This window comes from Peromyscus maniculatus, chromosome 23 (assembly GCF_049852395.1).
Source record: "Peromyscus maniculatus bairdii isolate BWxNUB_F1_BW_parent chromosome 23, HU_Pman_BW_mat_3.1, whole genome shotgun sequence".
Lineage (NCBI taxonomy): Eukaryota > Metazoa > Chordata > Mammalia > Rodentia > Cricetidae > Peromyscus > Peromyscus maniculatus.
Window position 1 is genome coordinate 29,717,580 of NC_134874.1, and position 26,824 is coordinate 29,744,403.

Below are 26,824 nucleotides of genomic sequence, written 5' to 3' on the forward strand. Positions count from 1 at the left end.
CCCACACCTGCAGCAGCTGCAGCCTGAGTGCCCTGTCACACCTGAAGCAGCTGCAGCCTGAGTGTCCTGCCCACACCTGCAGCAGCTGCAGCCTGAGTGTCCTGCCCACACCTGCAGCAGCTGCAGCCTGAATGTCCTGCCACACCTGCAGCAGCTGCAGACTGAGTGCCCTGTCACACCTGCAGCTGCTGCAGCCTGAGTGTCCTGCCCACACCTGCAGCAATGCAGCCTGAGTATCCTGCACTTCCTGCAGCCTCCACCCTTCTGCCTCCTTCTTCAACATCCCTTTAACTTCCCTCAGGCCTGAGTCTGAGTGGCTTACCTTGGGGTTCACTTTGGGGTCCATATATTGTCCTAGAGAAAAAGGAACACAGAGTGCTGAGGTCAAACTGTGACAGGAAGGGAGACAGATGGCTGGGAGTTCCAACTGTGAGGTGAGGACCTTGGTTACATGGGAGGGACAGGGTGAAGGAGGGAAGGGAGAAAATATAGAGGGGTGCTCATGTAAGTGTGGGGTCTTGGGAGAAGACAGCAGCAAGGTTGGGAAACAGGAAGCTGGCAGAATTTACCTTCAGGTTCAACATTGTCAGTGTTTTCAATGAGGTCCCTGCACAGGAACAAATGGACAACATATCAGAATCTGGACAGGAAAGGGTTAAGACATCAGGTTCTGGGCTGCAGAGATGGCTCAGTTAGGAAAGTAAGTGTCACATAAACAGGAAGTCCTGATTGCAGACCCAGGACCCACAGAAAGCTGGATGCTGGAGAAGCAGAGACAGGCAGATATATCCCTGGAGTTCACTGGCCCGGACTAACAGAGGAGCTCAAGATTTGGTGAAAGACCCTGTCTCAAAAGATAGAGTGGAGGGCTGGAGAGACGGTTCAGCTGGCAAAGTGCCCACTTCACAAACATAAAGACCCAAATTTAGGTCCCCAAGGACCCATGTGAAAAAAGCTGGACACGATGTACCTGGAGGGTGGTGATGGAGAGAGGAGGATCTCATTGAAGCTCATTGTCTGGGCAGCCTAGCCAAAGTGATGAGCTTCAGGTTAGTGAGAGATCCTGACTCAAAATAAATATTGAATAAAGGTTGGAGAAACTGAGGGGAGTTACAACATAGACCTCTGGCTTCCACAAACATGTACAAGTGCACACACACACACACACACATGTGGATGTGCACCTGCACATGCACACATACAGGAACAGTAACAACACACAGAACTGGGCATGGTGGTGCATGCTTGTAATCTCAGTGCTCAGGAGGTGGAGACAGGGGACTCCTGATGTTCACTGGCCAACCAACCTGGTCCAACTGGTGAGTTCCAGACCAGTGGGAGACCCTGTCTCTACTAAACCAAACAAAAGACACCAAACAATAACAACAACAACAATCACGAAAACCCAAAATCCAAGGTGAAATGACATAGTGCATAAGGCCAGGCCATCAAAACAGACAACCTGAGTTTCATCCCAAGGATCCACAAGGTGGAAGGAAAGAGAAAGCTCTCAGAAGTTGTCCTGTGATCGCCACATGTGGGCCATGTCAAGTCATACCCACACACATGTACACAAACAAATAAAATGTAATAAAATAATTATTTAAAAGAGTGCATGACACTGGAGAACACACAAAACACAGACACAGACACAGACACAGACACACACACACACACACACACACACACACACACACACACACACCAGGAGCTGGTCCCCTCTGAATGGTCTCTGCAATCCTCAGTGACTCTAGATGAGCATGACTGAGTTCATTCTCAGAATAGATCTTCTCTGGAAGAGAATGAGAGGCCATTGGGAAGGTGGCCTGGCCGAGGTCTCTCAGCACTAGCAGAAGGGGAGTCATTCTAGGAAATCGGCTTGCCCTGGGCAGGAACAGAGACTAGAAATAGGAAGAACCAAGTCTATTCTCTCTCACTACCCTGAAAACTAGAAGGCAAGAAAGTTTCAGATCTCCTGGTAGGTGCTCAGGCTGGGTTCGGTAAGAAAGGACCTGAGATGGGACTGGAGGAAGGGCATCTGGCCAAAGAAGCCACAGGGAGAGGAGAGAGGGAGGAAGCTGGGATGCAGTGTTGCTAGTGGATGCTTGAGTTATCTGCACAAGGCCCTGGGTTCCATCCCAGCACCTCATAAACCGGGTGTGGTTCGATGCCTGTCCTTCCAACAGTTGGGAGGTGGAGGCAAAAGATCAGAAATTCAAGTTGGAGGCCAGCCTGGACTAAATAAGACCCTTTTTCAGAAAAAAAGAGGTTTGAGAAAGAAGGATCAGAGCAGGCCATGTACAGTAGGGAAAGAAGAGGCAGGAGAGAAGGGTGGAGATGTTGGGAGGTGAAGAGAAAAGGGTAAGAGATGTGGAAGATCTGGAACAAAGGATTCTGGGGCAGCGGGGCTCACTGACCATAGAGAAAGACAGAGAGAAGAAAGGGAAGGATGGGAGAGCTGTTGAATCCAGGCGGATGTTCAAGGTTGAGAGGGAACAGAGACAGAGAGGGCAGCCCAGGAAATGGAAGGAGAGAGGGAGGAAGACTGAGGCCTAAAGTGGGTGTTGTTCTGGGAAGGAGACTCCTGAGACCCTGCACTCCTTGTCAGTGTGTGAATCTGGTGTCCTGAGGATCCTGAGGTCATAGAGGACAAGGAGGGAGCAGACAGGATGAGTCAGTGGTTAGGGAGATGCGAAGGGTCCTGGGTGTGGTTCTCTTTTTTTAATGCTATTTGAAGGAGACTGGAGGGATGGCTCAGTGGTTAAGAGCGCTGGCTGCTCTTGCAGAGGACCCTGATGGCGCTCACCTGGCTGGGGTTTCGGCTTTAGTCGTCTGTCCTGTGGGGAAGAAACAGTGTCAGTGTGACATCAGTGCTGATCCTCCATCATCCCTCTCAGCTGTCCTCTGTGTGCAGACCACCTTCAGAGGACAGAGGAGCAGAGAACCCGCCCCAGGCAGTCAGAGAGGAGCCTGAGCTCCCTCTGCTGGGCTGTGTCCTACACAGCAACCTCCCCAGATCTCTGCTAGGTCCATGTCCACCTCTGTCTCCTCTGCTTCCTTCACCAACCTTGAGTTCCCTCACTCCACACCTACCTCATCTACTCTGCATTCACCAGCCTTCCTTTTTGTGCCTTTAGAGACCACCTCTTTCTGGAATATATTTCACTCTACTGGTCTATTTGTCTTGGTCCGTACTATGCTGTTTTCATGACCACATTTTTTTGCCACTTATTTATTATGTGGTAGGGGGTGCCGCAGTTTGTATGGCGGTCATAGGGTAACTTGCAGGAGTCGATTTCCTCCACCATGTGGCTCCCAGGCTTCTACACTGACACCTTTTACCCTCTGAGGGCTACCGTATTTCTTTAGAAAAAGTCTATTATTCATTTATTTATTTAGCTACTATAGCTTTTAAAGTTTTTTGTTATTGTTTTGTTTTTTGAATTTTAAATTTATGTGCACATGAGAGTAGATGCCTGTGGGATTCAGGAGACGCCTTCAGACAGGCCTGGAGCCAGAGTTGATGTGGGTGCTGGAGCAGAACTCAGGTTCTCTGACAGAGCAGCAAGTGTTCTAACTTCTGACCCATCTCTCTGTGTTTTCTCTTTTGACTTTTAAGCACACTTTTCTTGGTTGTTCTTTGTTTTTTGGACAGCTCTGTCAGATCCACACAGGCACTTCAACTGTAACCACAAATCACCTGGTCAGCCCACCCCTGTGCAGGTTTGAATGAAAAATCTTCACCACAGGCTCACCTATTTGAACCCTTGGTCACATTGTGGAGGTTATGGACTATTTAGGAGGTGCAGCCTCCTAGAAGAGGTGTGTGTCACGTGGGGTGCGTTTTGAGAACATAATGCCCCACCTCACTTCCAGCTTTCTCCCTGGTTCTCTGCATTGTTGCAGATGTGACTTCTCAGTGTCCTGCTTCAGCTGCCCCTCCACGATTACACTTCCTTCTGGATCACAAGCCAAATCCAATTCTTCCTTCCTCAAGTTACTTTTGATGATGATGTATTATCATTGCAGTGGAAAATACCCACCATTACACAGTTTGAACAGACTTCCTTATTCAGCCCCTAAATGGGCTTGTTGGTTTCATCAAAGTATTCTTCAACACACTTAGACTTGTTCCTGTTCCCTGGTCCCCATGTCATCCATCTAATCAGTGAGTGTTTGTTTGAGGTCTTCCATACCCAAGGATGACTTTGAACTACTGATCCTCCTGCCTGCCCCTTCCACACACTGATGTTACAGATACACACTATCATACCAGGCTAATCACAAAGTCTGAAAGCTTTTGCCTGGACATTTTCCTGGTTCTGGCCATTCATCCCCATGTGCAGCTCCACTGTGGCAAAGTGACACAGCCTGGTCCCCTCCAGTCTGTGCTCTGCACCCTAAGACTGTGATGTCAGAATCCAGCTGCTGCTCAGGCCACAGCACCGCCCTTCACCTCTCATAGAGACACAGCTTTTCAGACACTGTTCTCTCCAGCTGACCTGCTTCCATCCAGGTCCAGGGGTTCTCACCTGGGCAGTGATTTTAGTCAATGACGGTATTAGTGACCACACATCCTGTTCCCTCTCCTGCCTCCTTCCTGGTTCAGCTTGTGCAGTGAAACCACCCCTATCCTCCTCAGAAGGATATAAAAAGAATCCCCCTCCCCTCTTTGGAATCTCTGCCATGTTGGTGGAGCCTGAAATCTCCTTAGCATGCCCTGTCATGCTGCTATTTACCGTTCTGTCTGTCCATGGCATTGGTAACTCTTATCAAGCTCCTTCCTCCCCGGTAATCTGTCTCAGTGACCCTCTTGAAGACCTTTACACACACTGATGTCACCATAGCAGGGCGCTGAGGTGGCCACTTCATTTGTCCTCTGTTATCAGAGCTTGGGGACCTGATTTACCAGGTTCCCTCTGGTCATCTCCTGCCTCCTCCACATGCACCACACTGCTCAAGAGTTCCTGAGGTGGTTTCCCTTTCCTGGAAGCACAGAGAGTGTCCTCTACACGACTCCTAGCACTTTCCTGGCTAATGTATTGAAGAGAGGGGAATGAGATAAATTCTCATATAGTCCAGGCTAGCCTTGAACTCAAGATCCTCCTGCCTCCACTTCCCAGGTGCACTGACTGAGGTGTGCATCACCGTTGGCTGTCATTGTTTTCATTTTTTAATCGTAGTATATTTATTTACTTATTGTGTGTGTGCATGCACATGCTATGGTATGCATGTTTTGGAGGACAATGTCCAGGACTCAGCTCTTTCCTTGGGCATGTGGGCTCTGAGCATTTCCAGTGCCCTGACCTCCTGAGCCATCTCACCGCCTCTGGCTGTCACTATTTATTCTTTGACATCCTATGTTATTTTCTTCCTCTGAGTTCCTCTAACCACCTGTCTCTCCTCTGGCCTGTCTGTCAACACCACAGCTCTTTCAGAAATGAACACTCAGCCCTTGGGTGGCTCCCCTATCACCTTGCCGTTACTGGAGGAACCGATGTTCATCCACATGTGATCCTCCAGTTTCAAGCCAGACTTTGGAAAGTGGAGCAATACAGCTTTGCTGAGGCAACTTCTGGTCCCTGGTGCTTTCCCCTCCCCAGGTTTCTCCTAGGCAGCCCCTTTCTCCTCTGTAACCACAGGGGAGGACTGATGACCTGTGTCTAAGTCAACAGAGATGAACTGAGCCATGACTGGACTGTGCGGTTCACAGACTTAACCCTGCAGAACCTCACTTGAGGAAGCGGCTTCAGGTAGAATCCCAGTGAGGTTAGCAGTGCAGGGCTGCAGTCACTGAACCAACCACAGCAGCAAACAGACCCCAGGTACTCTAAGCTCAAGCCCAGAGCCTGACTGGGGAAACAGGATGAGGCCGTCAGGGATCTGCCCTCGAGAGGCAAAAAGTCACCCTTAGGTATTGCTCCTCTAACGCTGTCCACCTTACTTCTTTTTAAAGATAAGTTCTCTCACTGGGACACTAGTCTCACCAGTTAGGCCAGTATAACAGCCATCCAGCCTCAGGGATCATCTGTCTCCACCTCCTCAGCACTGGGATCACATGGATTGTGGTCATGGAACCTCCAGCTTGCATGGCAGCACTTTCCTGACTCAGCCATCCCCTGAGGATTCACAACTGCGCTGTCATCAATCCCTTTCCAGGACTCTGGTGTGGACTGCTCTGTGTAAACACTCAGGAAGTGTGATGGAGATGCTGTCTTGGACTACTTACCTTTCCTTCTCCTCCACCCGAGGAACACTGTCAACCCCACAACCCCAGCCAGGAGTACAGCAGCAGCCACTGCCAACCCAACTGTGGTTCCCAGTCCCAGGCTCTGATTATTTCTGCCCATCTTGCCTTCAGAAGTTCCTGTGGTGAGGCTTGAAGAGGTGGTCCTGGGGGCTGGGAGGAGACAAAGGAGGTCAGCATGGAACTTCCCTGACAGGAATGATGCTCTGAGGATGCCTCTGCTGCACTCCTTGCCCCTCAGACTACTGAAGCAATGGACTCCAGGGAACTGGGGTCACCCAGGGAGTCTCATGCTGGGAGAAGAAAAGGTTGAAGTCTGGAGACAGCCAGAGGAAGAACTGGTCTCCCAGAAAGAGAGTTCACACAGTCCTGAGAACTCCTCAGATCAACCTGCAGCAGAGACTGGACAGAGACAGTGATGGCTCACTGGGGCGGGGCCACACCAGACCTGGGACTGCTCAGCTCTGCACATGTCTTGTCTTCTATTTAAGCCTAAGCCTCATGTCAGGACCTGTCAAAGCCCCAACTAGGGATTTGGGGGGTTGTCACTGAATCTCCTTGTTCCTTTTCCCAATCTGGCCATGCTGAGTAAGCCTTTTTCCTCTGCTTTTCACTGTGACCGTCTCTTTAATTGTCCTGTTGAGGAAAGATGGCCAAGCCTGGTTTGTTAGAGCTGCTGGGGCCCAGGTTCTGATCCTGCACTCAAGTAACAAGTGGGTCCTTTTTGAATGGAGGATGGGCACACATGGGCATTTTGTCTCCTTTGGGGGTGCGGGATGAGGAATAGCTCTTTGAAGCTCACACAGGAAGAAGAGAACATTTGCTGAGGCTGAGAATTGGGTGAGCAAGGACAACTCTCTATTTTCTGGTAGAAATGTCCTCAGACCCTCATGTTATCCCTTACAAAGAACAATCTCTAAGTCACACAGGTCAAAAGCAGTCATTGTCTTTTTTGTTTGTTTTGTTTTGTTTTGTTTTGTTTTGAGACAGGATTTATCTGCATAGCTTTGGAGCCTGTCCTGGATCTCACTCTGTAGACCAGGCTGGCCTGGAACTCACAGAGATCCACCTGGCTTTGCCTCCCGAGTGCTGCGATTAAACTCGTGTGCACCACCACCGCCCAGCTAAACAGTCATTTTTGTAAAAACAGTTCTTGTTAGAACAGAAGTAGCCGGCAAGTGTGGACAATGCTGCTCTAAAGACCTGAGTTATTGAATGGAAATCTCAGGACCGGGCATGGCTTGATTCCCTATTGGTTATTGGTCAGCAAGGTCCAGAGACCCCTTGTACAATATAGACTACTGTCATTGCTCTTGGATGCCCACCATAGCTAGATGGTAAGAACCTGTTGCTGAAGACACTGCTTGATTTTTATGTAGATATGGTCAAAATTCATTGTATAAATATGTGAAACATTTAAATCATTGAAAACTACTTAAAATCTTTTACCATTTATTTTATGTATGTGTGTAGTATATGTCTGTGAGTGTACATACAGGAACCTACACACACAAGCAGATAAGCCTGTGTATACACACACACACACACACACACACACACACACACACACATACACACACACACAGACATACATACATACAGACACACACACACACACACACACACACACACACACACACACACGGGATAGAGACATGTGCCTGATTATGCATGTGGAAACCACAAGGGGCTTCTGGTTCCTCTTGCAACATTCTCCACCTGTTTCTCAGAGGCAGGTCTCTGTGAAATGGAGGCTTCAGAATCAGCTAGGCTGAAAGCCAACAAACTCAGCAATCCTCCTGCCTCCACCTCCTTGGAACTGGTGTCACAGCATATGCAGGGACACCCAGCTTCCTGTGTTGGTGTTTGAATTTGAGCTTTGGTCCTCACAATCACAAAGCCAATGCTCTGAAACACTCTTAACATTTTTTTAAAGTCCTTGTAGCCCTGACTGGCCTTGACCTTGTTGTGTAGTCAATGACATTAAATTCCTGATCTCAGTACCTCCCAACTACTGGGATTACAGTTGTGTACCAAACCACTTTAAGAAAGGCCACCTTGGGCTATAGAGATGGATCCGATGGTTAAGAGCACTGGCTGCTCTTCAGGAGGTCCTGAGTTCAACTCCTGCATCCACATATATCACAACGATCTATAATGATATATGGTGTCCTCTTCTGGCATACATGCAGGCATAACACTGTATACATAATAAATAAATAAATTTTTTAAAAAAAGAAAGGTCACCTTGGCTGGCTGGTGGTGGTACCAGCCTTTAATCCCAGCACTCTAAAGGCAGAGCTAGGCGAATCTCTGTATGTTAGAGGTTAGCCTGGTCTACAGAGTGACATCCAAGACATGCAACAAAACAGATCTTTATGAGCTCAAGGCCTGTCTAGTCTACATAGCAACTTCCAGGCCAGCTAAGGCTACATAGTGAGTCCTTGTTGCAAAAATATCATTTTTGTTGGTATAAATGTATGTAATATAAGCTATATCATTTGAACTCTGCAATATACAGCTCAGTGGCTTACAGCACATTCATTCTGTGGAGCAGCCACCATCACTATTCAGTACCAGATGTGCACGCACACATTGATGTATACATATATATTACCTTCTCTCCCAGAATGTCCCAAAAGAACAAAGCAAAAAACAAAGGTGTTGGAAGTACAGTGGTAGAATAATAACACAGATGGGAACAGTCTCATCAGCCATTGACATGGACAAAGTCAGACACTAAGAAAGTGTGTCCTGAGGGAGGAAAGGCAGGTCAGCAACCGAGGAGATGCCTCAGTCCTCAAGTACCGGCCTTATGTCCTGGTTAGTTATTTTGTCAATGAGACACAAGCTATAGTTATCTGGGAAGAGGAACCTCAGCTGAGAAAAGGCCTCTATCAGATTGCCCGTAGGCACGTCTGTAGGACATTTTCCTGATTGGTGATTGATGTGGGAGGCCCAGCTCACTGTGGGTGGTACCATGTCTGGGCAGAGGTCCTGGATGCTATAATCCAAGCAAGCTGAGCAAGCCATGGAAAGCAAGCCAGTGAGCAGCACCCCTCCATGCCTTCTGCCTCAGTTCCTGCTTCCAGGTTCCTGCCTGGAATTCCTGCCCTGACTCCCCTTGATGATGGAACGTGACTGGGATGTGTAAGCCAAATAAACCTTTTCGCCCCAAGTTCTTTGGTCATGGAGTTTTTCACAGCAATAGAAACTTGAACTAGTTCACCTCTGGATCACAAAGTCCTGAATCGCATCCTCAGGGACCTGTGTGTGTTGCCATGCACTTGTAATCCAGCACTTCAGGGGGAAGACAGGTGGAACCCTGGGGTTCACTGCCAGCTGGCCTAGACCATTGGTGAGTTCAGCCCAGAGCAACACACACACACACACACACACACACACACACAGAGAGAGAGAGAGAGACAGAGACAGAGACAGAGACAGAGATCATCTGAGGTCTCTTTGCTTAGACACCAAAGAGAAAATTGCAAAGCAGAGTATTGTTGAATTGGCTACAAAAATTAAATTATGGAAAGAGAATTAATAAGCCAATCACAGCAATCAATACTTGTTGCACATATTTCTCTGGGTGTGATATCTTTGTACTAAATGAGGATAATTTGCACGGATAAAACATTTCTTTTGAGGGCTGTGCATGCAGCTCAGTGGTGGAGTGCTTGCCTAGGGTCAACGACGCCCTGAGTCCATCTCAAGTGCTACACACAGGAGTGGTCACACACACTTGTGATCCATGCACTTGGCAAGTGGAGGCAGGAGAGTCAGAAGTTCAAGGTCCTCTTCAGCTATATAGTAAGTTTGAGGCCAGCCTAGAGTACAGGTGATTCTGTCTTTAAAAAAAATGGAAATAAAATTAAAATGTCTTTTTTATCATTAATTTTAATATTTTAAAAACAATGTGCAGGAATATTCAGTAGTGAATTAATTTAAAAATACCGATGGAAGAAGTCACAGTGGAAGTGAGGTGTAATTCAGTGGCAGAGCCCTTGTCTAGTGTGGGTGTGGCCTTGGGGACCATCTGAAGTTCTGCTAAAGGAAGAAAAACATGGTGTGTCTGCCAGAAGCAGAGAAAGGCATGGCTGCCTTAAATTGATTGTTCTACAAGTGCCTAACAGATTATCACCAAGGCTGGAGACATTGGGAAAGGAGGAAGAGGGAGGAGGTGGAAGAAGAGAAGCCATTTAGGAAAACGTGTAGGAGACACAGGAAATACAGATGTAAGGTGCCTGTCAGTTCTGGCTGTGGAGTTTATCCTGATCCAGCACAGGGTTAAGATGGTTAAGTGTTTTGCCAGGGAGAGGCGGGTGAGTCTAACTTGGAAGGGACAAACCCACTTATCATTGGCACTGCTGAGAATTGGCAATGAAATTAATTATGATTATTGTTTGACTATTAATTTTATAATTTATTTTCTAAAAATGTATTTTTATTAAATTTTGGCACATACATAATGGTGCATGAATGTGTGTACATTTGTGTGTCTCTGTGTGTGTGTTTGTGTGTGTGCCAGATGATAACCTTGGGCGTTCCTTCCTCATATGTCATACACATTATTTGTAAGACAGGCCATGAAAACACTTGTAACCACAACACTGGAGATGGAGGATCAATAATGCTTTGTAGCCCATCAGCCAGGTGTAAACAGTAAGGTCCAGGTCAGTGAGAGAACCTGCCTCTAGGGAATGAGGGAGGTCTTACAGGAGGACCCCCAATGTCCACCTCTCTGGTTTTCCCATGTACAAAAATAGGGTACATGTAACACACACACACACACACACACACACGAACCCACACATACACACATGCACACACATCCATACTCACACCATATAAACATGCTCCACAAAATCAAGATAGAAGGAAGGCAAGCAATAGTGTGAACTCCACAGAGGCCACATGTCTACTGGTTGAGAGATGTTTGGAGGTAAAGGTCCCTTTCGAGGCCTGTTCCTCACCAGCATGACCTTGGGCAGGGTGGAATTGTGCTGGTCTCCCTGTCTCTCTCTGTATAATGACCATGAGAGTGCCCAGCAGTGGTGACAGGTGGCTGGGGTAATGTCCACACAGTGACTAGGCTGGGCCTGTGTGCACTCTGTGTGGAAGCTGCAGTTACAGCTGCCATGGAGGAGGAGAAGTGACCAGAGAACCTGATCATGGTGAGAACATGAGGGTCTGTGTGGGAAAGATGGGGGATGGGGAGGAACGAGGGGAAGAGGGAAATGAGGGAGGGGAAAAAAGAAACTGGGGCAGGGAGCCATAAGGGATGTGTCTAGAGACTAGTGAAGAGGGGGGACCCAGAGGAGGAGGGGTACCCGGGACCAGAAGGCACCTACTGTGGAAGGCACGAGATATGGTGTAAAGTCTAGATCTAATGGAGACCCTGACACAGGACCAGGTGAAGGCTGCTCCGTCCTGGAGAGGCCAGATCCACGTGAATTTGTGTCAATGAGGGTGGGGTGGGCAGGGCGGTAGTCAGTTTGGAGAAAGGAGCAGGAGACTGGGCTCTGGGAAGAGCTGACTGGGGGTGGGGTTGATCTGGGGGCAATGAGGGGCAGCTCAGAGAGAGCAGCTAAGGCTTGGGGATGGTTGTGGGGAAGAGGAAAGGTGGGGTTGTCAGAGCTCTGGGGAGGGGACAGAACACATGAGAGGAGTCTGTGGGAAGGACCAGAAGTGTAGGATCTCTAATGACATCTGTGGTACAAGGAAGTCAGGGCCACCAAAGCCTGACCTGGGATGTGCTCACCAGGAGTGATGATGAGTTGGGTCCCAGGAATTGACTGAAACTTCTTCATTCCTTCTTTTGTATTCATATGAACCCAGAAGAAGTACTTTGGTCCTTCTTCAAGTCCAGGATTCTGAGGCTGTGTCCAGTTCAGGATGAGCCTGTTCTTGAAATGCTCATGTATGAAACCCGAGGAGGAGTTGTAGATAATTTCCCCATGGAAGCTCTCCCATCTCCAGAGAATCCTCATCTGTGGATCCTCTGCCAACTCCCAGGGGAAGTAGAATGAGAAGGGGATCTCGATGGAGCTGCCCTGGACACCAGAGAGGCATGCTGGTTGGTTGACCCCAAAGGGTATTTCTCTGTTGGATCCTGCTGAGTTACCCGGGAGGGATGGGGAGAATCTGAAGTCACCGCAGGGGATGGAAAAGAAAACTCAGGGCTGTCTAAGCCTTCCCCCACAGGAGGGTGTTTGACACAGGGCAGGACTGTCCCTATGTTCCACTGTCCCATAGGGGAGAGGACAGACAAGGAAGCATTGGACTGGACCCACTCTGAGGAGGAGCTCTCTCTTGGGGCACAGAGCACTATCTGTCTCCTCCAGCAGACCCCTGTCCACATGACAGCCTCCTCTTCCCAGCCACACTGGCCCCTCCTGTGGTTAGGGCAGAGTCCCTGCTAACAAGGTCCCCACCACTCACCAGCTTGCAGACAAGCAGCTGACATCAGCAGAAGCAGGATCCAAGTCATGGCCTGATTCCCTACTGGAAGTGAGACCAGCAGAATCATCAGGAAGGAGAGGAGCCCTGTGCAGGGACCCTGGGGTGCTCAGGAGTCAGGAAGAATCAGTGTAAAGGGGCACACAACCCCAGGGCCTTCTCACGTGGAGGACAGAGTGGGGCAGGACCTCCCCATCTCCACCTCCCTGTGACCAGCAACTTCCTATATCATTCTGGCTTCTTCTTTCCCAAGCTGCAGAAGATCCGCCCTGTGGTCACTGACAGGATGGCCGTGCCCTTGAGCCCAGATCCCGTTATTGCCAGAAAGATACGGAACTGACCTCACCATGCCGGGCTCTCCTCTCTTCCAATTGACCTCCTGTTTTATCCAGTCTGCACAGCACCTGGCAGAACCAAGGCCCTGTGGACACTCTCGCCCTGGCCTGCTCACTGCTGCCGAGTCTGTAACTGCCCTGGGCTTCCTGGGTGATCGTCTCCCTCCCCTAGACAGTGACTCCAAAGCTACTTCAGCTTCTGAAGGAGACTTTCTACATCTTACCAACCTTCACACACCTCAGAAGAGGATGCCAAGGATCAGAGAAGCCCTAGCACATGTCACATGACTGCTACATGGCAGGTTGACTGGACTTTGTCCCATCAAGTACTTGCAGTCTTCCACTCCACACAGACTTGAGCCTGCCTGCTCCGTGCAGCATCTGAACTCCCCTCAAAGGCCAGGGATCTGCTTCTGGGTTCCCAGGAGACTGTTCCCACAAAGCACTTGAGTGACTCCGTCTAGCTGTGGCTGTTCTAGAACCTTCTTTGAATGAAGTGAGCAATGAAAGGTCAGACCAGCAATGCAACCCTTATAACATATTGCCTGGAACATCTCTGAGTGTGGACACAGCTGGCTTGTAACTGGGGTGAAGGGGTGAGAATGGAGGGGGGTTGTCTGAACTCAGGGCTGGTTCTGTAGGAGCGTCATCCTTCCCCTTCCCCATGACAGGGTTCCATCAATTCCATGGTAGACAAGATGGTACCAGAGGAAGAGGCATCATTCTCCCTGAGTGACATGTGCAGAGGCGACTTCCCATTTCCTTAGATTCCTGCACTGATTGCCTTCTCCATGCTTCCCTGCAGGTGGCTGTGCAGCCGCCTCTGTCACATCTGCTGTCTCTGCCTTCCTCACAGTCCTCACAGTCCTCATGGTCCTATGATCCCTTGACCTGAGCCAGGCTCAACCAGTCATGGCCTCAGTCCCAGGTGCACATGGACACACTTCTGTATCCATCCATGCTGCCCTTGGAGATGCAGAGACACAGAACCTTTGGGATGAGTTGGACCCAGATGGCCAGTCAGGAGAGGGGATGGGATCCTTTATTGGATGGGGTCTGATGTAGTCCAGGCTGGGCCTTGAACTTGTTATGTAGACAATGATGACCTCAAACTCCTACAGATCCTCCTCTCTGCCCTTCCAAGTGATGGAATGACAGGTGTGCCCCTCATGCCCCTTTGTCTCCTGCTGCAGATAGAGCCTAGGGTTCTGTGTGTGCCAGGCAGGTGATCACTCTACCAGATCAATCACATTTTTCACCTCAGTGAGGTCTGAGAGGGGGCCCTCCTGGTCATGGACACTCACCTCCAGGCTTCATTTGCCTTACTCTCTGGGGCCTGTGGGTAAAAGGTCAGTGGTTTCTAAGTCACCAATGAGGGTTGGACCTGATGACACTGCCATATGTCAGGTGCTGCTCACCAGCTTTTGAACACAATTTGCTCTTGTTGATCCTTCAGGATCCCAGCTGCCCCTTGTGCTGAGCCTCACTGCAGCCACCTGCTGGCCCCTGAATTCCAGGTCAAGGTCTGTTTTCTAGTTTCAAGTCCTGAACTCAGTTGCATCCCCATAGGGACCCTGCTGTGGGATGATTTCTGTCTAGGATGCTGCAATCAGTCTCCTGCAGTGCCAACTCCATTTCCCCCATTAACAGTGACTGGGCCATGTATCCATGATGCATTCAAAGGGGAGGGGCGCTTTCTGTGGAAGAGTAGCCTGGGGCTTTGGGGTGTGTACAGGGCTTCTGCACACATATGACCATGGGGAGTGTCAGACTGCAGTGTGAGAACCTGGCTGCTGCTCAGGCTGTAACACATGTGTGCCCTGCCCCCACAGAATAAAGAAGGAAGTGTAATTTTAAGTATTTAAACACAAGGTGGGCAGGACATAAGGATGCATTCCTTTAATTCTATTTTTTTTTGGGGGGGGGGTGGAGGCAGCGGGAGAGGCAAATGATACTTTTTGAGTTCCAGGCTATCCTGATCTACATATACAGTTTCAGGCATGCAAGAGCTATATAGTTACTGTTTCAAAAATCAAATTCAATCAAAATAAAAAACAAAATCCAAACCAAAGAACAAAAACCACAAAAAAGAACCAAAAACCACAAGGTGAATGGTGTCCTGAGTAGTAATGCCTGGGGCTGTCCTCTGGCCTCCACATGCACAGACTCACTTACACACACATGCACATGAACACAGACACAACAATCATGCAAGGCACCTTTCACAGCTGATTTGTCACCACATGTTTACCCAGTCCTCATCCTGAGTAAACATGGTCTCCCTGGCCAGGCTCTATGACTCTTTAGACTCCAGTTCCTGACAGTGTCCCCAGCATTCAGACTCTGATTTTATACCCAGCTGTGTTTTCCAATAACAGTGGTGGCAGAGAACCAGATTGACCCACCTATTTCTGTGTGAAAAATCCAGTTCCAGAAACTTCCCTCAAATAACCCACAGTGCAGACCCTGTGGGCCTGACACACCAGATAACCTCATTGATAAAAAATGTCCATCTGTCCACCCCTTCTGTCACCCTAGTTTTCCTAGAACTCTTTGAATTCTTTTTCTGAATGACAACATACAGACCCAGAGTCACCTGCCCAGACAGGGTCCCGGAGAGAGTGTAGGAGATGCTAGAGAGGGTGGAAGGATGGCGGCTGGTGGTGTAGACAGGACACTCAGGCTGCACCTGAGACTTTACATTAGCTCAGTTGCCCCGCCCCCATCTGACCTCTTCTTTCTCCCTAGGATGACTTCATCATCTTCATCTCCCTCATGTGCTGCCAACCTCAGCATGAGCACCTCCCTGTATCCCTGCCAGGGGAGCCCCAAGAAGAGACTCTACAGTGTGTTCTAAAGACCCAGTGAGTGGGGCTGGTGACCAGCTCAGTTTCTTGCTTATTTACATGAATTCTCCCATCTTTTGCAGATAGACAAGGCCGGAGGCAGAAACTTACATGTCACTGAGTTTCAGGTCACAGAAATGGAGAAACTCCCATTTTCCTCTTCAACACTGTATATTGCTTAAATGACACTATAAATAGTCACATGATTTGTTTGAGAGAATCTAAAGAAAAAACTGGTGATATCTTCAAGTTCTCTGTCTCCTACCAAAGTGAACTAACAGATAACCAGCCTCCATGACCTTGCTGATGCTTTGGACTTATGGTTAGCTTGCTCTTTGTTTAGTTTTGAAACAGAGTCTCATGGAGCCCAGGCTGTCCTCAAACTCAGTAGGTCCTAATGACAGCCTCCAGTTCATGATCTTGCTATCTCTACAGTCAATCTTTGGGATCACAGGAATATGCCGCCTCTCCTGGCTTCCTCTAGTAATTCTTTTAACTGACTGGCTCAGGCCAGAGAACACAAATCCCAAACACAGGTAGCCATGCTAGAAGCCATGTCTGCTCCCCATTCCAACAGTAATGTTCCTTCACCCTGAGGGGATTTGACCTAAATGTTGTTGAGAACGTAGGTTCTGTGAAGTCTTTGCTGTGGGCTCCTTTGCTGTTTCTTCCCTTTGAACAATGGAAACTGATGACATGGCAAGTCACATGACCACTGGAGAAACAGCTTTGAGGCTCCTTTCCTGTGCCCAGCCTCCTGGAAGGAGGAGATGATGAATAAACACTCCCATTGAAGACTGGCCAGACCATCATCCTGGCATTCTGCTTGTGTGAACACCCAGGGATGCTCAGAGGAGACACCACCCCAGCTGCCAAGATCACTGTGACCATGGCTGCTGCTGAGTTCAGCCTCAGGAGGCTTGGATCCAGTTACACCACTGCAGACATCTCACAGCTGCCTCAGGAGACGTCACTTCAGCCAGGAGAAGCCCGGGTGACTTCTCCAGGACCCCTCCTGTCTTCAACCAGTCTCATGGGAATTGGGGACAGTTTCTTAATAGACTCATCAAGTTGATATGCCATGAGACATGATTAGTAAGTGTGGTGATATATTGTGCACCCCAATAAACCTTATCTGGGGATCAGAGGACAGAGCCAGCCACTAGATTAGACATAGATATCAGAATGTAATGGCACATATCCTTAATCCTATCACTGGGAGACAGTGATTTGTGTGGAGATCTGTGTGGATCTCTGTGAGTTCAAGATCACAGTGGGAACAGAGCCAAGTGTGTTGAAACACACCTTTAATCCAAGCACTTAAGATCTCATGCCTTTGCTTGGGAAGCATATATGCCTTTAATTCCAGGAAGTAAGATGGCTGGGCAGAGAAAGGTATATAAGGCCTGAGGAAACAGGAACTCACTGTTCTGAGTCTGAGGATTTCCTAGAGGTAAGAACTAGTGGCTGGCTTGTTCTAATCCTCTGATCTTTCAACTTTCACCCCAATAACTGGCTCTGGGTTTTTAATTTTTTATTAATAAGACTGTTTAGCAATTTGTGCTTAAAAAAGAAAAAGGGTTGATAGCTCCAGGGACAGGACAGGAACAGCAGCGTCGTGCTCTCGGGACCAGAGGCAGACACAGGACATCAGAGCCCACAGGGCAGAAGTGGGGGTTCTCTTCTTGTACCTATCCAAGGACAGGATGTGTCCGAGCACAAGACTGCACCCATGCTCCCTGATTCCCAGGCAGGGGACAGGGAAGTGGTGAGATGCAGGATGTGTGGCCATCTCCAGGTCCCTTGCATGGCTCTCATAAAAAAATTCCCCAAACAGCCTGTCTTAACCACGTTTCATTGCTGTGAAGAGACCCCATGACCATGGAAACTCTGATAAAGGAAAACATTTAATTGGGGTTGGCTTACAGTTTCAATAGTTTAGTTGATTATCCCCAAGGTAGGAAGGATGGTGGTACACAGGCAGGCATGGTGCTGGAGATGTAGCTGAGCATTCTACATTCAGAGAGCAGACTGCAGGAAGAGAGGGGGAGACACTGGTCCTGGCTGGAGGATTTGAAGTGTGAAAGTCCACCCTCACTGACTCAGTTCCTACAGCAAGGCCACACCTGCTCTAACAAGGCCACACATCCTATGTGCCACTGCCTTGTGACAAAGCATACCAATCCTTGAGCCTATGGGGGTCATTCTTTTTCAAATCACCACACAGCCCCTCAGCTGCTCCTTTAGATGACAGGCTTTCCCCTAGCTGGGGTTCATCTTTAGTCTGCTGGCCTGTAGGAGAAGAAACAGTGTCAGTGTGGCAGCCATGCTGATCCTCCATCTGCCTCTCAGCTCTTCTCTGTGTTCAGACAACATCAGGGGGCCAGGGCAGCAAACAGCTCTGCAGCAGACATTCAGGGACAGCTCTGAGAGTCAGCAGGACCTGAGGACGGTCCTCAGCTGTCCCTCTACACAGCACAGCCAATCAGAGGACAGCTCTCCTGGTCCTTTGTCCCTTGTCCATGTCCTTCTCCCTCTGCTTCCTTCCCCTGCCTTGAACCCATGTCTCCTCCCTCCTTTCCCTGCTCTGCACTCACCATGCCTCCCTTTTGTCTCCCTTTGTCTCTCTAGCTCTCCCTGTGAGTGCAGGCTGCTGCCACCCTGCAGATTCAGGCTCAGGGTTCAAATCCCAGTCAGACTTCTGCTGCCTCTCAGGCTGCTGCTCTCCAGCTCTCAGATGCTCCTCTTACCTGTTGGAGGGCTGAGCCCTTCTGAATCCCAGGGGCCACATCTTCAAACATTATTTCTGCTCTCTCTGTTACACTCCACACTCTGCTCATCTCTGCTCCTGTCCTGCAGTCTTCTAGTCACCATGGCTTTAGATCTGCTCTGAACACAGTCCACACTTGGCTCTTGTGTTGTGTGAGCACAAGGTCTCAAGGAGACCAGGTTAACCTGTAACTTCTATATATGTGCAGATGGCCTTCAAGTCCAGATCCTTCTGTCTCTATTTCTCAGATACTGAGTTTAGAGATGTTCCCAGCTGTGTCCCCATATTTGTTTCTCAGAATCTATAAGAATGTTAGAAGACAAGTAATTTGTCTTTACATAAATGCAATAGGAATTGAATAGGGATTACATTGATTTCTAACTTCTTTTGCAGTATAAGTACTTAGAGTATACATCTTCCATTATGCAAATATCCTTACTTTTTTTTAGTACTCCTTAAATTTTTTAAAAATTTGTATTTAGACTGTATATACATACATATATATACATATATATGTATATTTGCATACATGCACACACATGAGGATGGCAGAGAACTACCTTAGTCATTGACCTGCATGATCTGAGACATCCCCATATTCCCTTGATATCCTTAGGGGCAGGCTCTGTGTTCATCTGTACCTGATCCAGCAGGTCTCTAAAGAAAGTAGGAGACCATTCAGTCCTTGTTTAATTAAGTCACATTCCTGTCCTTCTGTTCTATTTACTTTTCCCTGCACCTCTTTACCTTTCTCCATGTCTCACAGCTGAGAAACTCAGACGGGAAGCTCAGGTGAGGCCTGTCCTGGACCACTTACCTTTTCTTCCTCCAGAGGAAGATCATCAATACACAGATGGGGGTTATGAGCACAGCCGTGGCCAAAACCACCCCGACCATGGCTCCCAGGTTCACAAGTGAAGGATTCCTCTGGCCCTCTGTGTCCTCCAGGCCAGCTGTGGTGACTGCAGAGGTGATGATGGAGGGGCTCTGCATGGTGGTGCTGATGCCTGGGGAGAGATGAGGAGTGAGCAGATCCCCTGGATGAGGGAGGGATGGGGTGAGTGTCACACCTTGTCTCCTCTGTGAGATGTGAGATGGGGAACAGCTGTGAGAAGTTCACAGAGGGGATCACATGCTGAAGGCTGAGACTCCAGGAGAGCAAGCTCGAATATTCACTCTCCACCTGTCCTGGAGCTGTGTCCTCAGATTGTCATCTGGTCACAGATAATTATGCCATAGAAATACAGTTGTTTATCACAGATGTAGGTAATATGCAGACATGTCTCAGTTCACAGAGTGTTGGCTACTTGCTGCCTCAGAATTGAGTTTGATCCCTAGTAGTTATGTAAAGAGCTGGATGAACTTGTCATGGCCTTTAATCTTAACCCACGGGGCAGAGGCAGGAGATCTTCACAAGTTCAAAGCCAGCCTCATCTATAAGTAGAGCTTCACACCAAAGAGGGCTAGTGAGCTGTAATCCCAGCCCTGAGGATATGAAGACAGGAATGTCTCTGGTTCTCACTGCCCATCCAGCCTCATCTACTTGGCAAACTTGAAGCTAGTGAGAGACCCTGTCTCAAAATAAGGGAAGGACACCTGAAGTTGTCCTCTGGCCTACATATGCACATGAAGAAATAGGAACATTAACACACACATAGACACCTGGAGAAACAGGCTTACATGCTCACACACAGAGAATACATAAAAATATATAACAGAAAATGCATAATTTTAGCCATAAGTGTACAACTCAGTGCAGGACAGAGTGCATTCATTTGCTCTACAAAAATCACTGTTATTAATCCACAAATTACCTATTTGGAAACAACAGTTTCCCAACCTGTTGTTTGCTATCCCCAGAGTGGTGAATATAAGACATCCTGCATATCAGACATTTACAGTATGATTCATAACAGTATCAAAATCACAATTATGAAAGAGGAATGAAAATAATTTTATGGTGTAGGGTGGTCATCACAACATGAGGAACTGTATTAAAGAGTCTCTGCATTAGGAAGGTTGGGAATCACTACTCTAGACCCAAGAAACAGCTCCTTTCTCCCCCTGCCCAGAGCCCTGGAAGCTGCTGGTTGACATTACATCAGGTAAACATGGCAGCCACACAGACTGTGCAGAGAACTGTGCTGTGGGTGTCCTCTCACAGGGTGGCTTAATCCAGTCAAGAGCCACAGCTGGATGTGGTGGCACAGGCCTCTAATCTCAATACTTGGGAGACAGAGGCAGGTAGATTTCTGTGAGTTCCAGAACAACAAGGGCTAAATGGTGAGACCCTGTCTTATAAAAATTAAAATACTAAAATATAAAGAAAGAGCCACAGAGCAAGACTGTGATCAACAACTAAGCACAGAGTCTCCCAGCTGCTGCAGGGCCATGGGAAGAGCACAGGGGTAACAGTCACAGAGAGACCAGGATGGACCTCAGTGCTCCCTGTGCATGGGACTGCAGTTACTTCTGCTGCAGAGGAGAGGCAGGGATCAGAAGACAGAACAGCCACATCATGAAAATGGGGACGTTATTTCCCAAGAGCCTTGGAGCTTGTGTGGGAGAGGTGAGGGTAAGAGGGTAAGGAAGGAGAGAGGGGGTTGTGAAAGTGGAGGGGACAGGGAGTTGGGTAGAAAGAGGTGAGGGGTGTGTGCTGGGGAGCTAGGAGGTGAAATGGGGGACTGTGGTGCTAGATGGCAGTTTACACTTAGACTGGAGGACTCCAAGAACATCCGGTGGGCACCTGCTGTTTGTTTTGGGCTTAGGTTGAGCTGTGTGGAGATTCTCTATACAGGGACTCAGGGGAGCCCTGCTATGGACCAAGTGAGTCAGCTACATCCTGGAGAAGTCACTCAGTTGAGGTCCTGGAGAAGTGGCCTGGCCTGAGTGTTAGCTTGGGACAGGTAGGGGGTGAACTTACTCGGGGGGGCAGGCTGAATCCTAAAGAGGGCATAGGTTTCCATCTTAGAAGAAAATGACAGACAAGGTCAGAGGAGGCAGCAAAGACTTGTCACAACTACAGGGAATGATTTGTTTGCAGAGGCCTGGGCAGAGCCAAGGGAAAGGAATATGAAAGAAATCTCAGAGTTGTGGAGCCTGAGGTGACATCTAGGGGACAAATAAGCCAGAGGCATCAAAGCCAGAGCCAGGGTGGCTCACCATGGGTGATGGTCAGCTGGGTCCCTGCAATTGACTGCAAACCCTTCATGCCTTCTGTTGTGTTCAGTTGAACTTGGCAAAAGTACTTCATCTGGTCCTTCTCCTTCAAGTCCAGGATTCTAAGGCATCTGGATGTCTGAGGCTGTGTCCAGTTCAGGAAGAGCCGGTTCTTGAAATGCTTATGTGTGTAACCTGAGGAGGAGTTGTAGATAAATTCCCCAAGGAGGTGTTGCCATTTCCAGAGAATCCTCATCTGTGGATTCTGTGCCATCTCCCAGGGGAAGGAGAAGGAGAAAGGAATCTCGATGGAGCTGCCCTGGATACTGGAGAGATTTGTTGGTTGGTTGACTCCAAAGGTACTTTTATTCTTGGATCCTGCTGAGTTACCTGGGAAGGATGGGGGAATCTGAAGTCTCTGCAGAGAATGGAAAGGACAACTCAGAGCTACCTGATCCTTGACCCACAGGCAGGTGTGGGACACAGGGCAGGACTGTCCCTATGTTCCACTGTCCCATATGGGACAGAACAGACAAGGAAGGGTTAGACTGGACCCACTCTGAGAATGAGTCTCTCTAAGGACAGTCTGTCTCTCTGGCTCCTCTAGCAGACCTCTGTCCACATGACAGCCTGCTCTTCCCAGCCCCACTGGCCCCTCCTGTGGTTAGGGCAGAGTCCCTGCTAACAAGGTCCCCACCACTCACCAGCTTGCAGACACGCAGCTGACATCAGCAGAAGCAGGATCCAAGCCATGGCCTGATTCCCTCTAGGAAATGAGACCAGCAGAGCCATCAGGAAGGAGAGGAGCCCTGTGCAGGGACCCTGGGGTGTTCAGGAGTCAGGAAGAATTGGGGTCAAGGGGCCCACAACCCCTGAGTTTTCTCATGTGGAGGACAGATGGAGGAGGACCTTCCCATCTCCACCTCCTTGTGACCAGCAACTTCTTTCATGATTCTGCCTTCTTCCTTCCCACGTTGCAGAACATCCTTCCTTGTGGTTACTGACAGGATGGCCGTGCCCTTGAGCCCAGATCCCATTTTTGCCAGGAAGATATGCAATTGACTGTAGACGAAATTCTAAACAGTCTTATTAAATAAGAAAAACAGAGCCAAATACAGAGTTAAAGCCTAAGAAATCAGAACAAAAGCCACGACTACCTTTAGCTTACCACTCGCTGTTTCCTTCCCCTGAGAGAGAGACCTTCTTCCTGTGTGTGTTGTCTTTTATTGCTTTCTCGTTCTGCCTTCTCATTGGCTCTAAGCCCAGGCAGATGACTTCCTCGTCACTGCCTGTCTATACAGACCTCCTGGTCTCTATAGTTGGTACTGGGATTAAAGACTCAAGGGTCACCATGCTTGGCTGTGTCCTTGACCACACAGAGACTCTGCCTGCCATGTGATTGGATTAAGGGCAAGGGGTACCGCCACCACCTGACTTCTATTTCTGGCTCACTAATGACCTCTGATCCCCAAGCAAGCTTTATTTATTAACATACCAATAAAATCATATTTCAGCACAATTAAAATATCAACATCTTTCCCCTATTATTCTAATAAAAAGAAAAAATTAGAAAAAGTTATAACTAATATAAGAAAAACTATATACAAAAGTACAATAACTATATACAATATATACAAGCAATGAATGCCTAAACAATGTCTAATCCATTTGCATTTGATGAACTCAGAGAAAATATTCCATTATCTATCCTATGTTGGTAAGTCCAAAATGTAACTGATTCACTTTCTATTAACTTATATTACTAACAGAGAACTATCTTATAATGTATTCCAAATTTATACTCTTTACACATCTTAGTGAGTTTCTTTTGTGAAATTCTTAATAAGGAAAACTAGAACTATAACTATCTAATCTACAACGCCATCAGAGACCCAAGAAGGGAATTATATTACCTAAAAAAACAGGAGTTGCATGTAACAGCTTCCAAAAAAAAAATGTGATTTGACAGAAACAGCCAGTTCCCTGGACATTCACCCGAGATTTCTCCGCAATATTGGGGCATCATCTTCAGCCTATAGGCTTAGCGTATCTGACAGACTCAATTGTGAAGTAAGATGTACACAAGGCCTACAGTTCGACCTCACATTTGGTGAGAGCAGTCCATGTACCAGAAACACCTGAATTCCACTAGTGTCCTATCATGATTCAGGATTTTAAACTCTGGAAATTGTTGATGATTTTGAAATTCAGCTGTCCATTCTTCTTGGCTTCTGGTTGTGGCTTTAGCAACAGGCATCCTCTGAGGCCAGGACAATATGACACCATCGCTGAAGTGGCCTTTGCAATCCGGAAAATGTACAGTGCCCCTTTCTTCTAAGGCAGCTGAACAGGCAAGGGACCGATGGCTTCTGGTGTGCAGCAGAACAGTAGCTGAAACAGTTATTCTTGAAAGAGTAATTAAGCTGACGGAGTCTAACCTCTCAATTGTAGACTGGCATTTAATAAAAGAGATGAAGCCACCCACAAGCTGAGAAGAGTGGGATGCGGAGAAGAATGGGATGCTGAGATGAAGCTCAGAGCAGCAATGTGTCACTGATGACATATTGCCTGGAACATCTCTGAGAGTGGACACACTGCCCTGTGACTGGGGTGGTGGTGTGAGAGGTTGGGGCAGAGGCTGTGGTGACCTCAGGGCTGGTCCTGCAGCAGGGTCATCTCACCTTTCCCCATGACATGGTTCCATCAGCTCACCGTAGGACAGGAAGACAAGATTGTACCAGAGGAAGAGGCATCATTCTCCCTGAGTGACATGTGCAGAGGCGACTTCCCATTTCCTTAGATTCCTGCACTGATTGCCTTCTCCATGCTTCCCTGCAGGTGGCTGTGCAGCCGCCTCTGTCACATCTGCTCATATTTTTTATAGTCCCCATGGTCCTCAGATCCCTTGACCTGAGCCAGGCAAAACTCTCAGAGCCTCACTCCCAGCTGCCCAAGAACACATTTCTTTATTCATTGCACCTTTAGCCTGATCATGGCACAGAATCTTTTTTTTTTTTCAAGACAGGGTTTCTCTGTGTAGTTTTGGTACCTGTCCTGGATCTCACTCTGTAGACCGGGCTGGCCTAGAAATCACAGAGATCCGACCTGGCTCTGCCTCCTGAGTGCTGGGATTACAGGCTTGCCCAGCAAGGCACAGAATCTCAAGGATGAATTGGCCACAGTTTTACAGTCAGTCAGGACAGGGGACAAGGCCATTGTACTTTTCCAAGGGCTTTTTCTTCTTTTTTGGCAGGCAGTGGTGTCTTCTATAACCCAAGCTGGGCCTTGAACATGCTATGTAGCCAATGATGACCTTGAACTACTACAGATCCTCTTCTCTGTCCTCCCAAGTGCTGGGGTGACAGGTGTGCCCCATTTGTGCTCCATTATCTCAGTCTGGATATTGATCCTAGGGGTCTGTGTGTGCCAGGCAGGTAAGTACTCTACTAGATGAACCACATCTTTATCCTCAGTGAGGTCTGAGAGTGTGTCCTCCGGGTCATTAGTATTCACCTCCAGGTCTTACTGGCTTTGCCCGACTGTCTGGAGTCTGTGAATAAAACTTCAACAATTTCTATGTCACCAAGGAGGGGCTGGACCTGATGAGGTGGCCATGTCAGGTGCTGGTCCCCAGCCTTTTTACACAACAGGGTTGGTTGGATCTTCAGGATCCCAGCTGCCCCTTGTGCTCAGCCTCACTGCTGCCACCTGCTGGACCCTGAGTCCCAAGTCATGGGCTCTGTTCTAGTTTCAAGTCCTCAGTTGAATCTCCATAGGGACCCTGCTGTGGGATGATTTCTGTCCAGGATGCTGTAAACAGTCTCCTGTAATGCCAACCCTGTTTCACCCAACAGCAGTGACTGGGCCCTAGAGCCATGATGCTTTCACAGGGGGAGGGGCACTTTCTGAGGAAGAGCAGCCTGGAACTTTGATGTGCACACATGGGACTTTTGTATACATGTGAGGCCATAAAATACCTCTTTGGTTCTGCAGAAAGAAGATCAAGTGTCTTATCTTACTGCAGAACCATTTTAGTTAATACATTCATCAATTGACAATTCTGAATTTATTTTTCTCATATGTTAATGGCCATATAGTGAGCCATTTTGCCCCCTATGCCAGGGATTTTCTTTTTGACCCAGAATTTCAACCTATTTTGGGAAGGGAGCATGAGACATCCTATTCTCTTCTGGAACTGCTTCAAGCTGACACTGAGGTGTTGTTGTCAGGGCCCAGAAATGTCGAAAGGCTAGTCAAAGGCTGGGCAATGGGGCATTTGTCAGGAGCTTGTGGTTATCTGACCCAGCTGTTGAGACAGGGATCAAACACATTGGCTGTGCTGGTCCACATCTGCTTTCCACAAGTCCAGAGATCATAGTCACTGTGGCAGTGTAGTCAGCAACTGAAGCTTGGAGGTGGCTGCCAGCCAAGTGGAAACCTGCTGAGACAAATTTAAACTAGGAACAGAAGTTAAAATTTGTTAACTTATTTGGAAATTTCAGCCCCATCATCTTAGTAATTGGGAAGGGCAGGAGTCCCAACACCAGGAGAGATAAAAATACCACCCTTAGAAATAGACAAGTGGGGAAAATTTAAGCTGTACTTAATGGGAGTCCTTTTTACCTCCATTTAGAACATCCAAGTTTTGTGACTCTTTTTAATCCTCTGAGGCCTATTTGAATTATCTTACAAAATGCCATAAAAATTTTAGATGCATTAATATTACCAATCTGTATTGAAATCCATGTCATAGACAAAGCATATAATGAGAATCTGTAAAACAGCAGAAGTGGACTCAGACCTTTTATAACTCCAAGCAAAAACTACAGATTTTGGTTAAAAGTATGTGCATTTTCCTTCTGACCAGAGAGCCAGGTGTAGATTAGACAGAAATTACTTTAGCTTGATGAGAAGCACTTTTAAGTTTATATTGAGATGACAACCAAAATAAATCTAAAATGTTGAGCTTGTGACTGAACAGGAAGTAATCACTATTCTACCAGCT

The 26,824-nt window shown here is 48.0% G+C and overlaps 2 protein-coding genes across 2 annotated transcripts in view; both read right to left on the reverse strand.

Annotated features, from left to right (window-relative positions):
* LOC121825494 (paired immunoglobulin-like type 2 receptor alpha) overlaps window positions 1-26,824 on the reverse strand; it is a 47,778-nt gene that overhangs the window by 2,831 nt on the left and 18,123 nt on the right. The window contains exon 6 of the mRNA XM_076560276.1: window positions 323-354. Coding sequence (XP_076416391.1) covers window positions 323-354 — 32 coding nt within the window. The remainder of the gene's footprint in view (window positions 1-322; window positions 355-26,824) is intronic.
* Window positions 17,780-23,719, reverse strand: LOC102919784 (paired immunoglobulin-like type 2 receptor beta-2). Its single transcript, XM_076560605.1, has 4 exons — window positions 22,524-23,719; window positions 21,823-22,209; window positions 19,478-19,667; window positions 17,780-18,182 (listed from the first exon to the last, which is right to left on the reverse strand). Exons 1-4 carry the CDS (start codon window positions 22,609-22,611, stop codon window positions 18,170-18,172), a joined length of 678 nt encoding a protein of 225 aa, XP_076416720.1. The 5' UTR covers window positions 22,612-23,719; the 3' UTR covers window positions 17,780-18,169.

Excerpts from the sequence above, each read along its gene's own strand:
- LOC102919784 (XM_076560605.1), bottom strand. The coding sequence starts at position 22,611 with ATGGCTCTGCTGGTCTCATTTCCTAGAGGGAATCAGGCCATGGCTTGG. Across the intron at positions 22,210-22,523 it reads AGCTGCGTGTCTGCAAGCTG|GTAACTCAGCAGGATCCAAG; the intron begins GTGAGTGGTGGG and ends CATCCTTCCCAG. Across the intron at positions 19,668-21,822 it reads CCAGCTGACCATCACCCATG|GCATCAGCACCACCATGCAG; the intron begins GTGAGCCACCCT and ends ATCTCTCCCCAG.